At 51.0% G+C, this 13,249-nt stretch overlaps 3 protein-coding genes across 3 annotated transcripts; 1 reads left to right on the plus strand and 2 right to left on the minus strand.

The window, feature by feature from the left end:
• Window positions 1-3,132: 3,132 nt before the first annotated feature.
• On the minus strand, window positions 3,133-4,259 carry A1O9_11822 (uncharacterized protein; the record flags this gene model as incomplete). Its single annotated transcript, XM_013399331.1, has 2 exons — window positions 3,133-3,392; window positions 3,512-4,259. 2 exons carry the CDS (start codon window positions 4,257-4,259, stop codon window positions 3,133-3,135), a joined length of 1,008 nt encoding a protein of 335 aa, XP_013254785.1.
• Window positions 4,260-4,744: 485 nt separating this feature from the next.
• A1O9_11823 (uncharacterized protein) lies at window positions 4,745-7,956 on the minus strand (the record flags this gene model as incomplete). The annotated part of the gene is made up of 2 exons (XM_013399332.1): window positions 4,745-7,870; window positions 7,927-7,956. The coding sequence occupies 2 exons, from the start codon at window positions 7,954-7,956 to the stop codon at window positions 4,745-4,747; spliced, it is 3,156 nt and encodes a 1,051-aa protein (XP_013254786.1).
• Window positions 7,957-11,265: 3,309 nt separating this feature from the next.
• Window positions 11,266-12,407, plus strand: A1O9_11824 (uncharacterized protein; the record flags this gene model as incomplete). Its single annotated transcript, XM_013399333.1, has 4 exons — window positions 11,266-11,355; window positions 11,414-11,609; window positions 11,667-12,049; window positions 12,111-12,407. The coding sequence occupies 4 exons, from the start codon at window positions 11,266-11,268 to the stop codon at window positions 12,405-12,407; spliced, it is 966 nt and encodes a 321-aa protein (XP_013254787.1).
• Between the last annotated feature and the right edge of the window lie 842 nt (window positions 12,408-13,249).

Genomic DNA, 13,249 nt, shown 5'->3' on the forward strand with positions numbered 1-13,249 from the left:
CATTCTCTGCCTCGGGTGCTGTCTATTGATATGGATCATCAGCCATATGGAAGGCCTGTTGAAAAGAAAATTGTTTCGCCATCGACCGCATCACGTTCTGGCGTGGCATCTAGACTCAACCATGCAGATTGTTCGGCAACTACATGAGACACTGTACCCACGGCAATGGCGTACAGGAACGTCGGATACAACACCATTAGCTTATGGTACCTTAGGGAGACCATCTCTGCGAAGAAAGAACGGAAGTGAATGGGTCGCATCATTTGAGATACCGGATGATCAGCCAGATCAGTTGAAGCACGTAGTGCGATCTTTAACAAGTCAGTTTCTGCTCGTTTGACAAAGACATGAACTCATCTGTGGCCAGGGACCGAACGTATCTGGATCATAGGTACTGGTTGGGAAGACCGCCTATCTGGATTTATACGTGCAATAGTGCGTCTCCTGATGTTCGTTCAAAATAACACTAACGGTGTTCCAGCTTTGACTGGTTTGCAAAACCTGTATTTTTTGCGTGAAGACACTGGTTCGAATTTTTGGGATTTTTTTGGCCCTTGTACAGCAGATGCTCCATATGCAACAATCGCGCACACCTGTGTACATCCATCTGATGCCATCACCAGCAGCTGCATCCTCGACGTATCGGGAGTCCTTTGACTGATGCCATGATCCTATGGCATGGTCCACCCCAAACAAAACCCTCCGGCGGCCGGGGGGCGGCAAGCGGCCGGCCTTTGACATCTCCTCATGCTAGATGCCAACAAACTCGAACGCTTTCGGAGCAGTGGTAAGGGTCCTGGAGGGCCCACGATGTCTGGGTACACACTATTTCCCGAGCGATCTCAGCTTCGGGTAGGCATTTTGTTGATATCTCTGCTATAGTACATGGTAAATATATCGAGGCGGTTGTGCAAGAGCAAAGGCATGTTGTACGACGGACTGCATTAAACGAAAGCACCGGAAGGTAGATTCAGCTCGAATCAGGAACGCTATCCTAAGAAGATCAGCACTTTTGTCGAAGCGATATAGTAGACCACGATCTTTATTATCGCTTCGCATCGCTAATCACAACCGTTCTGCCGAAACTGCCGAGAGTTCTATCAATCTCAGCATGAGTAGAGCGCTTTATAGGATCCAGCTTAACGTGAGAAAACAAGGCGAGGTCTACGACAACCTAATGAACTACGAGGAGATGTAAGATGTGATGGTCCTAGCGATCCAGGAACCTCATGTACGGAGAATCCAAGGCCGACTCTTGACGACACCTGTGGGCCCCCACAAGTGGACCAAGATGGTCCCCCTTCCGTGGAGAGAAGGGAGATGGCCAATCCGGAGCATTCTAGCGGTAAATGAAGATGTGGAAGCGGAGCAAGCACGGATAGAGTCCCCGGACATAACGGCAGCAGTCGCCAGACTCCCTGACCAGCTGTTAGCTGATCCTCGTTGTATCGGTCTACGTACCAGGAGAAGACCCGAAGGCTCTCCATGAGACATGCGACAGCCTGCGCAAGGCGGTGATGCTCCAAGGAGTTTCGAGTTTCCGCCCAGTTGCTTCTCAGACGCGGGGAGAAGGCGGCGACGAATCGTCCGTTTTCGATTCGTTTATCGAACTAGTTCAACACGTGGTGCTTGCATAAACATCTGCGAATAACAGGGAGTAATTGGGCATCAACCCACGCCCGTTGATGATAACGACTGGCGTCTTCGAATATTCATTTGTATATTTCTCCCCAATCAGCCTAGGTACATTCGGTCTGGCGTTTCCGGCTACGAGTTTCACATAGACTTCTCATTGTTCCAGCCGGATTAGACTGCAATGTCCTGTGCGTCGGTCCTCGCTAGCCGCCCGGTGGCGAGATTACTTCTGGCTGACCGCTGGGGCGGCACGCAAAATGATAGTCTGCCGCCGTGCGGCGATATCCCAAACATACAAGAGTGCATCGCCGCCATGTTATCCTATTGTTAGCTTCGTCAATTATCAGCGCTCTTATATCCGTCGACCACTCGACAGGCTCACTGTTCCACTGACGCTTTTGACTGGCTGACCTAGTCTAGATCGAGTTACGTATAGATGTATTTTGAGAATATCCCTCTGGTCTCCGTTTTTAAGATCTCATGCATTCATGGTTTGATCTATTCGAGAGAATCAATCGCTAGTATTGGCTGGAATGTGTCCTGTGCTATAAGCAGGAGGCGGTCAGACAGCTGTAGTTACGTGCTGCCCCGCCGTCTACAGCCGGAGGGTACAAAACTGTTATATCTACCTTATACTGAGATCTATGCCACTACCTTGTGCAAAGAGGATTGATAGAACTCGTCTCACCATGATCTAAAAGTCGTCCCGTCCAATTCAGCTACTCACCTCATGATGTCATGCTTTGCCCGGACCCGAGAAATTGTAGGATACATCCATCCTAGAGGCTCGCTGCGAACACTAATCGAGTACTCTCAACTCTTAACCGGAGAGGTCGCACCGCTCTACTTCTTGCCTCCGGCTGCTCACTAGTGGCCCGGAACGATGCTGGCCTTTATATCTATAGCTCGAGTTCTCCTCCAGAGGCCCGTAAAAAGGCACACCTAGTAGACCTAGTATAGCCACTTTCAAAGAAGGAATTGAGTAATGTTAAGTTCGTATTACTTCCTAGACTTAGTACTCATACCGTAAATCCTTGGAATTATGACTACGACTGTAACGCTGACGCCTCGTAACAATCGAGATGTAGAGTCAATTAAATCCAAGCCACTAGGACGACACAACATACGAACGTGCCAAGGAGTTCGCAGCCTTGAGGGCCTCGGCGCCTTGAATTCAAGCTCAAAATCAAGGATATTGCTGAGTCAATTATTGACATTCAGTCCAAGACCTATAACTGTAATTTTGAGTTTGATATACAGGCCCAATCTGCTCCACCTCTTCTCTCCAGATTTGATGAATGTAAGATGACGAGTTACGAGCTCTAGTTTAAGGACGAAGAGGCGCAGAAGACATAATATTCGTCAGGGATCCTTCAGCATTGTGGTTTATTAAGATGCAATGGCTCGTCCACTAAATCCGATTCGAGGCCTTTCGCATATGCTCCTTCGCGGGCCGGGCTTTAAATTTAAAATACATAATGATGACAAGTTCCATCATCACCATTCTTTGGTACACCCTGGGCTGACCTTTTCATAGATGTCAACAAGCTCTAACCAAAGCCTCTCTGCAGTCTGGTCGCCTTCTGTGCTTCTCACAAACGGACTTGCATCCTTGATTTCGCACTCGCTTAGATATTGGCCGTGGGTCTCAGGGCCCGCTGTGGCGCCATGTACGAGTGTCCTGGCTCCATGTTCACTGGACCGTCCAATCATCCTTACTACCATTTTCTCGGCCATACTGAAGTCTCGGAGGAGATCTAACAGCAAGGACGGTCAGCATTCAAGTCGAAGCAAAAGTATGTCCTAGGATCGACATAGGTTACTGAAGAATGAAGGCATGGGGGGTTGTCAGGGCCGGATGGGGGAAGGGGCTCACTTGTCACGCAAAGTCCGGGCGCCACATTGTTCAAAGTCACAGGCGGCTTGTTGTCATGGCCTTGCACAGCAGACTTCTCCAATACCGAGGCAAGATACTTGACGAGTAGCATCACTGGTAATTTGCTGAAGAAATAGCGTCCCTTCATATCGGCAGTCTGTTGATTGGATATTGAGTGGAAAATCTGGCCAGTTTTGGGTGTTGTAAGGAGCTTTGGCTCTGTCCAGAAATGCACTGCTGAGCCAGTAATGGTAAGGTTGGGTGTGATATTGTACTTTTTGGCACTGGTCCGCAAAGTTGGCACCAGGAGGGTGGCCAAAAGGAATGTCGAGATCACATTCACAGTGATAGTAGATTCATATCCTTCAGCCAACCTAAACTCAAGCACGTCGATCCCTGCATTGAGAATTGCGGCATCCAGGCGCGGTAGTTCTTTGCATCGGTTGGCAAATGAGGCGACGCTCGAAAAGCTTGTCATCTCGAGTTCAAACGAGATCAACGTTGGAGTTTTGCCATTTCGACTTGACACCGTTCTTAGGACATCCTGAGTAGCCTCTGCTTTCGCTATACTGCGACAAGCAAGGACAATTGTGCTGCAGTTCAATCGAATCAACAGCTTTGCAGCGTCGAGGCCCAAGCCGGAATTGGCACCAGTAACGAGGATGGTTCGTCCTGTCAAATCCACTTCTGGCATGGGAGGCGTACGTATTTGACCTTTGAGAAACTGACCATATCCTGAACTCGGCATGATGTGAAGGAGGTGGTATCTGTTATGATTTGGATTTTCAGACGTGGAAGAAATGTGTAGAGTAGATTAGTGGGAGAGCACTGGTTCTCAACGGTTTGCTTTTCGATGATGACTTCTGCTTGCTTCTCTCGGGTCAATCACTGACATTAAATACAAGATCTTATCATGAGGCATATTTTGAACGCGTCGCATATCCATATGTTGGATTCTGCCAATCTCCGGGAGCTTTTAATACTCCATTTGTATACTGTTGGGTACACACAGTGTGACAGGGCCGTCCCAACTTCGTCCGAAGCCCGGCGTTTAGATCTCCCAAACGGGGTTCAATCTAACCAATTATGTCATAGTGCCAAATCAATCTCCGAGACCATTCCTCTTGGGACATTTCCATTCCCCTGCCAGTGAGCCATTGCTCTTTCACAGCCTACTGGCCGCCGCAAACACGTGGAATTATCTGAGGAGACCAGGCTGTGTTGGTGATGTCCTCATTCACCCTGTCGTATCTTCATTAACCACACGAAATCGCTGTTATACCCTGTTAGAGCAGCTTGGACCGGGGTCCCTCCACTCTTTCCCACGGACGGACCAAGGATTTCGAAAATTCTGTCTGCATTGTCTTCGGATATGCGGACAGATCGAAGAATGGCACAAAACAACGCGAGAAGAGATTGTAATATTTGCTGTTCCGGCCTTCGATGATGCCCTCGGTCAGCGGCTTGCACCGAGCCTTCTCTGCCGTGGTTAACCATGTCCGGGGACACTGGTGATATGAGAAAGGGCTTAGATTCTTCTACTTTAATCGAAGCCTGAACACTCTCGGAATTTCCTTTTGATACTTGGAGTCTTCTGAACAAGGCCTCAAAGCTAGAGAGACGCTCGTCGATCCGGGAGGCCATAAAATCACCAGCGTTTTCGCATATGATCCTTATCGTCTCCACGGCGGCCTGAATGTTGTAGTGCGTTTCTTGTGACTCGTCATCTTGTTGCGCAAGGAGTCGCGAGGTCAGTGCTGGCCAAATGGAGTTCACCAAGGGGAGGAAAGTGTTCTCTTCAGCCGCCAACACAGGGCAAATCTTTCCAAGCATTTCCAGCAGGGTGAGTCGCACTTTTGCCGAAGGTGATGAAATATGAGGTATGGTTGCTTCCGCGATGCGAATCAGTAATTGATGTGGCCCTGACACTTTACGTTCGTCCTTTTTAGGATGTTCCTCTGGTGTGGAATCCCCGTCGTGATCCCCATTCTCACTTCCTTCATCTGTGGTCATAGCATTTGGATTGTCGACAGTAGATTTCCACGGTCTGTGGGGTGTAGCTATCGATGCTTCAAGTTCTTCGTCCACTTTATCTCTTCGATTCTTTCTGGTTTGCAAATCGAGCAGGATGTCATCGATCGCAGACGCAGACGGCATGCGTTGCTCATGATTCTTCAAAATGGGCTTTTGCTCGATGGCAAGCTTCGCTGGATTCTTCGAGCTCTCATCCACTACCAATCTGAGCACTGTAAACAAATATTCGACTAGTTTCGGGTACCCATGATAATTATCGAGAGCACTGAAAATACTGCTGATCACATCGTCTAAGTGAGGTAGCAGATCTGGCCCACAAAGACGAACCATCATGGCGAGAACCCGAAGTCCGGCTTGCGAGACATCGAATGAGTTCAGACGCATGGCAATAGCGTTGATCAGGTAGTCGACATTTTCAATCAACATTTGGGTCGCTGAGATATAGTTGCAGGCTTGAGCGAGTAAGTTGAGAGCAGTCATGGCGTGAGTTTGTAATTTAGGATTGCCAGATCCGAAGAGAATGAGTACAGGGAACAAGGTCTCCATCAGTTCCGCTCGGTATGATTCCCCAAGCTGGTTTGCCTGAAGAATCAGCGATTCGAGAGCCAAAGCTACCATACGCCAATCGGTAGCTGACCCAGCTGGCTCATCAGCGTACTGGAGTAGATGTGGTAGTGTTTGTGCATAAAGATCTGAGACGAGGAAGGGCCGGGTGAGCGACCAATCTTCATCAGTCTCGTCTTCCTGGACAAAATCGTCGAGGCTGAAAGCCGGTTGAGCAGTGGAGTCAAGAAATTTCAGGGCAAGCCAAGTTGCAGAGAGTCGTCTGTTAATGCTAGGATCTCTCAATTGTTCAATAATGTTCCTGGTGATCCGGTAATTTCCAGAATGGGACATCAAGGAACGGATGAAGGCATTCAGTTCCTTTGTCGACGACTGCTGACTTTGATGGCTGAGTACAAGCGGTTGAAACTCGTTCAATGACAAGCGTGTTGGGTGAATAAGTTCGTCAAGCGTGAACTCGGCAGGACCATCAAGCACAGTGAGCTGCTGAGAATTTGCCTTGATCGAGGCAGATACACTGTCGACCAATACTGATGCGATGCGGGCGGTGATATCTTCAGAGGCTCCCATGGTTTCCGCCAACGCACCGAATGATGTTGCGAGTTGGCCGAGGATCTGCTGCTTTGGCCTATCATCGTTCGCCTGCATCACGCGTGGGAGAGCTTGAGACCAGGTGAAGAATTTTGCATTAATTATCTCGCCGATGGCTGGTCGTGATAGCACCAAGTGATTTAAAGCAGCAATTGCGCTAGATGGATCATCGGAACGACATAAGACAATGAGGGTTTCTACCATCAGCGGTGCTGACTTCTGCAAAGACTCTGAACAGTCTTCGATGACAGCAAGACACAGCTGCAGAAGAGCTTCACTGATGACAGGGGTTTTCAGACTTCTCAGCTTAGTCACCTGAGTCAAAGCGATATCAATTTGGGGTGTTGTAGCATCGAGCCACGATTTGTCAAGCACTCTCTCGGCTTCAGGTTTTGAATGCACATTCTTGTCATTGCGCAGCCCCTTTTGAGCAAAGGAAAGAACACCGTCCGACAGGACACGTCTCAAAATCTCAGTGAGGAGTTGTAAGTATGCAGCAAGGACCTTTTGTGTCCGACGAGCTTGAGTACTCGGGCGGAGAACCTTGACTAGAGTCGACACAGTGCGAGGTAGTAGACTGGCAAGAGTCACAGGATTGTCAACGGCGGTCAGTATTTCCAACAACGCTTTGGCTGCACCCAGTTGCACCGATTCCGAAACTGCAACGCTTATTTCTTCGAGCAATTGGTAGACGAGTTGGTCTAAAAGGCTGGTAGCGCCTATTTCATCCAACATTTGAGCTGAATCGTCACGCTGGGCGATCTGATGTAGCAATGAAAACATGCATTCGAAAGCCGCCACTTTGAGGGCATCGGTAGGTGGGTCTGTGCCGGGGGTTGAGTGTGAAGAGATGAGCAAACTCATCAGAATCAGCAGCTGCTTGCCCATTTGCGGCGTAAGGTTCTCTTTCCATCCTTTCGAGATTAGAATCTGAGTGCACTTGAGGGTGAGTTCCAAGACCTGTGAAGGCAGCTGTCGCGATTGATTTAAAATCTGGGTGAGAGGGAAGAAGGCATATTCAGCAAGTTTCTGGTCGAGGCTGTCTTGCTGGCCCAGTGAGTCTAGGGCTTGAAAGACAGGCTCTAGGGCCAGCAAGACAGCCTTGGAGGCGGCCTGGTTTGTCTTGAATTTAAGCACGACCGAGCTGAGCTCAACGCATGGAGAGCGCAACTGTTATGTCAGTAACGGAGTGTTTGCGGGGGTGGAAGTCAGAACAAGCAGCATACCCTCTGAAAAGCCTCTTGCCTCTGATTCATGATGAGGGAGACAATATGAGCGGGCTTCTCGCGTTAATCTCCTGGAGCACAGCATGTTTCATCCACCAACATCAGAGGAGGTTCTCCAGCTAAGTAGCAAGTAACGGGATCAGAAGGGTTGACTCGACACGGGATCTCAGATAACAGTGGCCACCGGTGAACGATGATCCAAGGCTACGGATGAGGTGTGCAAATGATGATCAAAGCCGAAAAATGAAGATGGGTAGGGTGGATCATGAGACCACGCGACTGCGATTGGGGTCAGAAGATATACTTCTCCGTAGCCACTCCGTTGGGTGCCCGCCATGATTCTGATTCTTCGAGATTCATTGTCTCGGATGTTCTTCGATCAGGAGCAAGGCCTTTGCTTTTGACAGCGAAAATATAGGTGCAGGGCTTTCTGGTTGATTTACACGACTGGGGGATAGAGAGTCGATAATATCAATTAGGAGTCCTTTTTGGTGTCCGTAGGAGAGGGGGCCCTGGTCGAGAAGAGCAACAAGTTCAACCCCGTGGCAAGGATCTAAGAAGGTGGAATTCTCTGGAAGCATGGGGCATATGAGATTAAGGTACGAGGGACTGCGTATATCACGGAAGACATAGATCTGTCCAGCCGATGCCATGAATCATGGTGCATCAGATTGATAGGGCTCGAGGACGGAGGGTTCCGCAGCTCCGTTGTTGCTGGAGTGAATACTCGGTAGCCGGCACGAGGTACGGGGGACCTGGCCCCGAGTTGTACGAGTACTGTAAGTCCTTTAGGGAACAGAAAGGGTTGTTAGCCCTCTGTGGATGTTGAGAATCGAGATAGCAGTTGCAGGGGTGACGGCGACCACAGAGGTGCCACAACGACGTCACCGCCTCGTCAAATTGGTGGTCATGTCTCGCACTTGGAGTTGCGCGAGCCCAGCAATAAAGTGAGATGCCTTATGGAGACTTCCATTATGCCAACCGTACTCCGTACGCTCCGTAAAAGACACAAACATGTAATTGCGTGCAGCAGTGGCAACGGGCGCCGGGCAATTAAGGGGTGGGCGGTGAGGTTAATTCATTTCTTTAGTGCCTGGTACGCAGTACAAACATAATTATTACTCGTAGAAGGGCAGCCAAAAGCGACGGTGCTACCGCCGACCACTTGGTACTACGAGTATGTACTGGTATCCGTACGAACATGAGAGGTTGGCCAAGCTTGGCATGCAATCAAACTCCCAAATTGACGCGGGAGAGGCTCAACAGCCACTGGGGGACGCCCGCACCTGCGAGACACGGCCGTGAACCATCGGTAGGATTGCGAAACACCGACGTAGATTGGCAGCGAATAAATGGCAGCATGTGTTTCCACGGTCGAGAAGTTCTATGATTGTCGGTCGAGCAGATGCGGCCAAGTGGCTTGTATGCCTCGAAATCTCTCGTCCCTGTTTGCAGGGCTGTGAGAGGTCGAGTTTTCAACGTCACTGTGCTTGAGTAGCACAGCCATGTACGAGTACAGGACGCGGTTCCAGTGGAGCACAGCAGTCAGCGGGACAGGGGTCAAGCTCTCGTTCGCTTGCCAGGGCTGATGTGCGTTGGCGTGCCTGGGTCTGCCTTGGCGTGCTCGTGCTTGTTGGATCTGCAGGCACTTGCATCGTACAAGCCTGACAGCCGTCGCCCTCGCCGACGCGCCCGAGACTTGAAAGGGCAAAGGTGTGGCGTTTGCTACCAGGGGCAACGGCGGAGACCAGGGCAGCCGAGAGCCAACCCAATCGACCAAGTCACCCACGGCAACCACATCGCGCTCCTGACGTCTGGCCCAATGCTTGTTTTACTAGTGCTACAGCGCCCGCCGCTTCCCGGTTTTGCACGTCGCCCAAGATCGACGCGTCGTCCTAAGCGGGAAGCCCCAAGCAACTATGTGCAGACGGGGTATGCATTACTCGTACGTTTTTAGGCCAGTCCGGTGACACTCCTGGCAGTAAGAAAAATGAAAATGAAAAACCAGAAACATCGGAAAAGAACACCTTCTCAAGCTGGAAGAGCAGTAGCGCACCGCCTTGTCCTCCTCCAGCCTGCCCTGACTACCTGGTGTGCGGTGCATCCTGATTCCTCAGTCACTCGCGGCCAAAGTGCCACAAAATCAAGCTGTGGTCGGGGCGAGGGTGGGCTACAAGATCAAAGCAGGATTGGAGCTGTTGATCACCAGATGACCAGATACCCCGTTCTCCGTACTCGGGACGGAGAACTCGATCCTCGTACGGAGGACAGACGATTGGCCTGATAATGAGAATAGGTGAGCCTCAGCTTGCATGGGCCACGTCTACCAAGACGGTCGCAGCGCCCAGGACTCCGTAGACGTGATGCAATCATGCAACAAAAGGAGCCATCGCCACAAAGCGAAGCTTGCAGCTGCAGATCGTGGCTGATGTGGAGGCGAGCGAGCACAGGGGATGGATAGACATGCATGGCCTATTGGACAACAGGCAGATGCGGGGCCGCGGGGCACCAGCCAATCACTGCTCACTTCCCGGCACTAAAGGTTTTTCCTTGACCAACTTCAAGTTTTCTGCGAACAGGACAGCCCTGGCAGCGCCGCCCTGGCAGCATTGCAGGACAGGGAGACGATGCAAGAGAGTTCGGAGATGCATTAGGTAAGGAGTGTCTGAGGTGTCGTCCGCAGAACAAGCTGCCGACTGTGCCCTGGAAGTCATCGAAGGGAAACGGACAAAGGACGGATGGAGAAAGGCACTTGCACTATCCAAAGTCTAAACAGTTGCCAGCCTCCCCTCTGCCTGTTCAGATCCTGGGTTGGACCTGATCGCACTTTCCACGTCTCCCTCTAGTATCTACCCAGTCCAGTCAGTTCAGTTCCTGCCTTCGCAGGTATGTACTCGTAGTACTCGGCGCCCACTCGTGACCTTCCCTCGACCGCACTTGGCGCCTTCTGCGTTGGACCCGTTTGCTACCTTCCTTTGCGCGTCTCCACTCCGCGCGCTTACCAGATTCCCAGTCTCCCAGATCTCTCGTCTCCGCTTCCTGCTCGCTTGCCCGCCCGCATATACTTACTGGTACAGTACTCTGTACTCCAGTATCCGCTTTGCCTGCCTCACCTGCTCTTGCTCCTCCGCCGATCGCAGGTACCAGCTGCCACTCTGCCACGCCAATAAATCTGTCGTCCTGCGCATCGACCTCTTCGCTCTTCTCTTCACTCTCCCTCACCTCCAATTTCACCAGCACTTGGATTCGTCCATCTCTTCTACGGGTTACCATCCTCGCAAACTAGCCGTGCATTCTCTTACTACCAGCACCCTTTACGTTGCGTAACTCTCGCTCACCATGAAGTCCGTCGTCGCCGTCGCCGTCGCCGTCGCCTCCTTCATTGCCATCGCCTTCGCTCAGTCTCTCTCTGACTTGCCAGCATGTGGTGTATGTGCCCTTCCACTATCTCACCTGCGTCCATCGAGTCACTGATATGTCGCTCTAGCAAACCTGCATCAACAATATGCTCGGACAATCTGATAGTCTCGGCTGCCCCAATGTTAACGGACAACCCGATGTTGGATGCCTTTGCCGAAATGTGAACTTTGGTTATGGTATCCGAGACTGCGTCGCCGAAGCTTGCCCAGCTGGCGCAGATACAGGCTCTGTCATCACCTTCGGTCTCGACTATTGCGCTTCTGGTAAGCTCTTCCGACTGCCTGAACTGGCCTTGTGAATCAAGACTCACTCTTTGCCAGCTGCTTCAGGTGCCTCAGGCTCCTCTGTCACCCTCAGCGCAACCGAAGCTTTGACCCAGGGTGGAGGTGCCACTGGAGCTAGTGCTAGTGGTAGCGGTGCCACTGGCACGGCCACTGGTACTGGTGCAAGTGGATCTGGAGCCACTGGTACCACTGGTACCAGTGATGGTGGTAGCTCTGCCATTTCCACTGCTGCTGTTCTCACCACCATTGTCACCGATGGAAGCACAATCACCAGCACAATCGGTAGCACAACCATCTTCGGCGCTGCTGGAGCCGCTGCTTCATCTGTCGCTGTCACCACCGAGGCCATCGTGTCCACAATTATCAGCGACGGAAGCACCATCACAAGCACAATCGGCAGCACAACCCTGTTCAGCGAGGTGAGTTAATCCTAATCTGACCCTTTCCCTTCGAGTGCTAATCTAATGTGCTATCTTCTAGGTCAGTTCAGCTGCGTCTGGAGCCAGTGAGTCTGGAGCTTCCGCCGCATCCAGTGCTTCAGCTGCTGCTAGTTCCATCGCTTCCAGTGCTTCGGGTGCTGCAAGCTCAGCCTCCGAGTCGGCCGCATCCGTTGGCAGTTCCGTCAGTTCAGGACTGGCAAGCGCAACCAGCTCTGCCGGTAGTGCTGCATCATCCGCAGCATCATCTGCCACAGGAAACATCGCTATGCCTCAGATGACCCTTGCTGCTCAAAACGTTGCTGGTCTTGCCGGCCTTGCCGCAATCATGCTGCTGTAAACGTCACCTACTTTTGCGACTTCCAAAAGGTGATCACGAGCGTTTCCATGTTTTTTCCAAATCACTGTTGATACCCCGATATCAGAAGGGCGTTCCCTTGCATCATGACCTTTAGGCGGATTGCCAAATCGACTAATACGGAGTCAAAGCATTGGCCGCATCATGGCGAGGATGGACTGATGCTTATGGTTTCACTTTTTTTTATCAACCCAACGTAACTCTTGAAGGGGAATGGGTGGTTGCTGTAATAGGTCTCAAACTCGACTGATAGCTAATAGTACTCTATACACACTTGCATCAAATCCGAGACTTTGTGAAGAATGTGCAACTTGAACAAAGGACAATAATGTCTGTGTTATATCTCCACAATCCGCACTGACCGTGCCGCAGCCCTTCCGCCAGGATCCGCACCCAATCTGGCATAATTACTCCCTCAATCTTCAGCTTAGCTAAGTAGTTAGAAACACTGTTACTCCGAACCGAACCAGCAGCACCAGGCAGGGCAGGCAACAACCCTTTGTGGCACTGGCGGGATAAAGCAAAGGAACCCGTACACCTATCTACCCGCAAGGTAATTGGCTCACAATCTACATGTAAGGATTCTAGAAGGAGATGATCTCTGGGCCTCTTTGGTGTTGGTCCTTGGATGCTGGGGGCCGATCTCATTGCGGGTAGGCTGCCTAGAACTGATAGGCGGCAACACGTCATTTTCTGACTTAGAGTGGTTTTCTCCCTCACGCGTCACGAACGCGACTGACGGTTACTGGCAACTGCATTGTCACTGAGCGGCAGGTGCGACGGTATAACGAATGTGGCCTAATCAGCAGTCCTGCATTTCGAAA

The sequence above is a fragment of the Exophiala aquamarina genome (assembly GCF_000709125.1).
Source record: "Exophiala aquamarina CBS 119918 chromosome Unknown aczIA-supercont1.19, whole genome shotgun sequence".
Classification (NCBI taxonomy): domain Eukaryota; kingdom Fungi; phylum Ascomycota; class Eurotiomycetes; order Chaetothyriales; family Herpotrichiellaceae; genus Exophiala; species Exophiala aquamarina.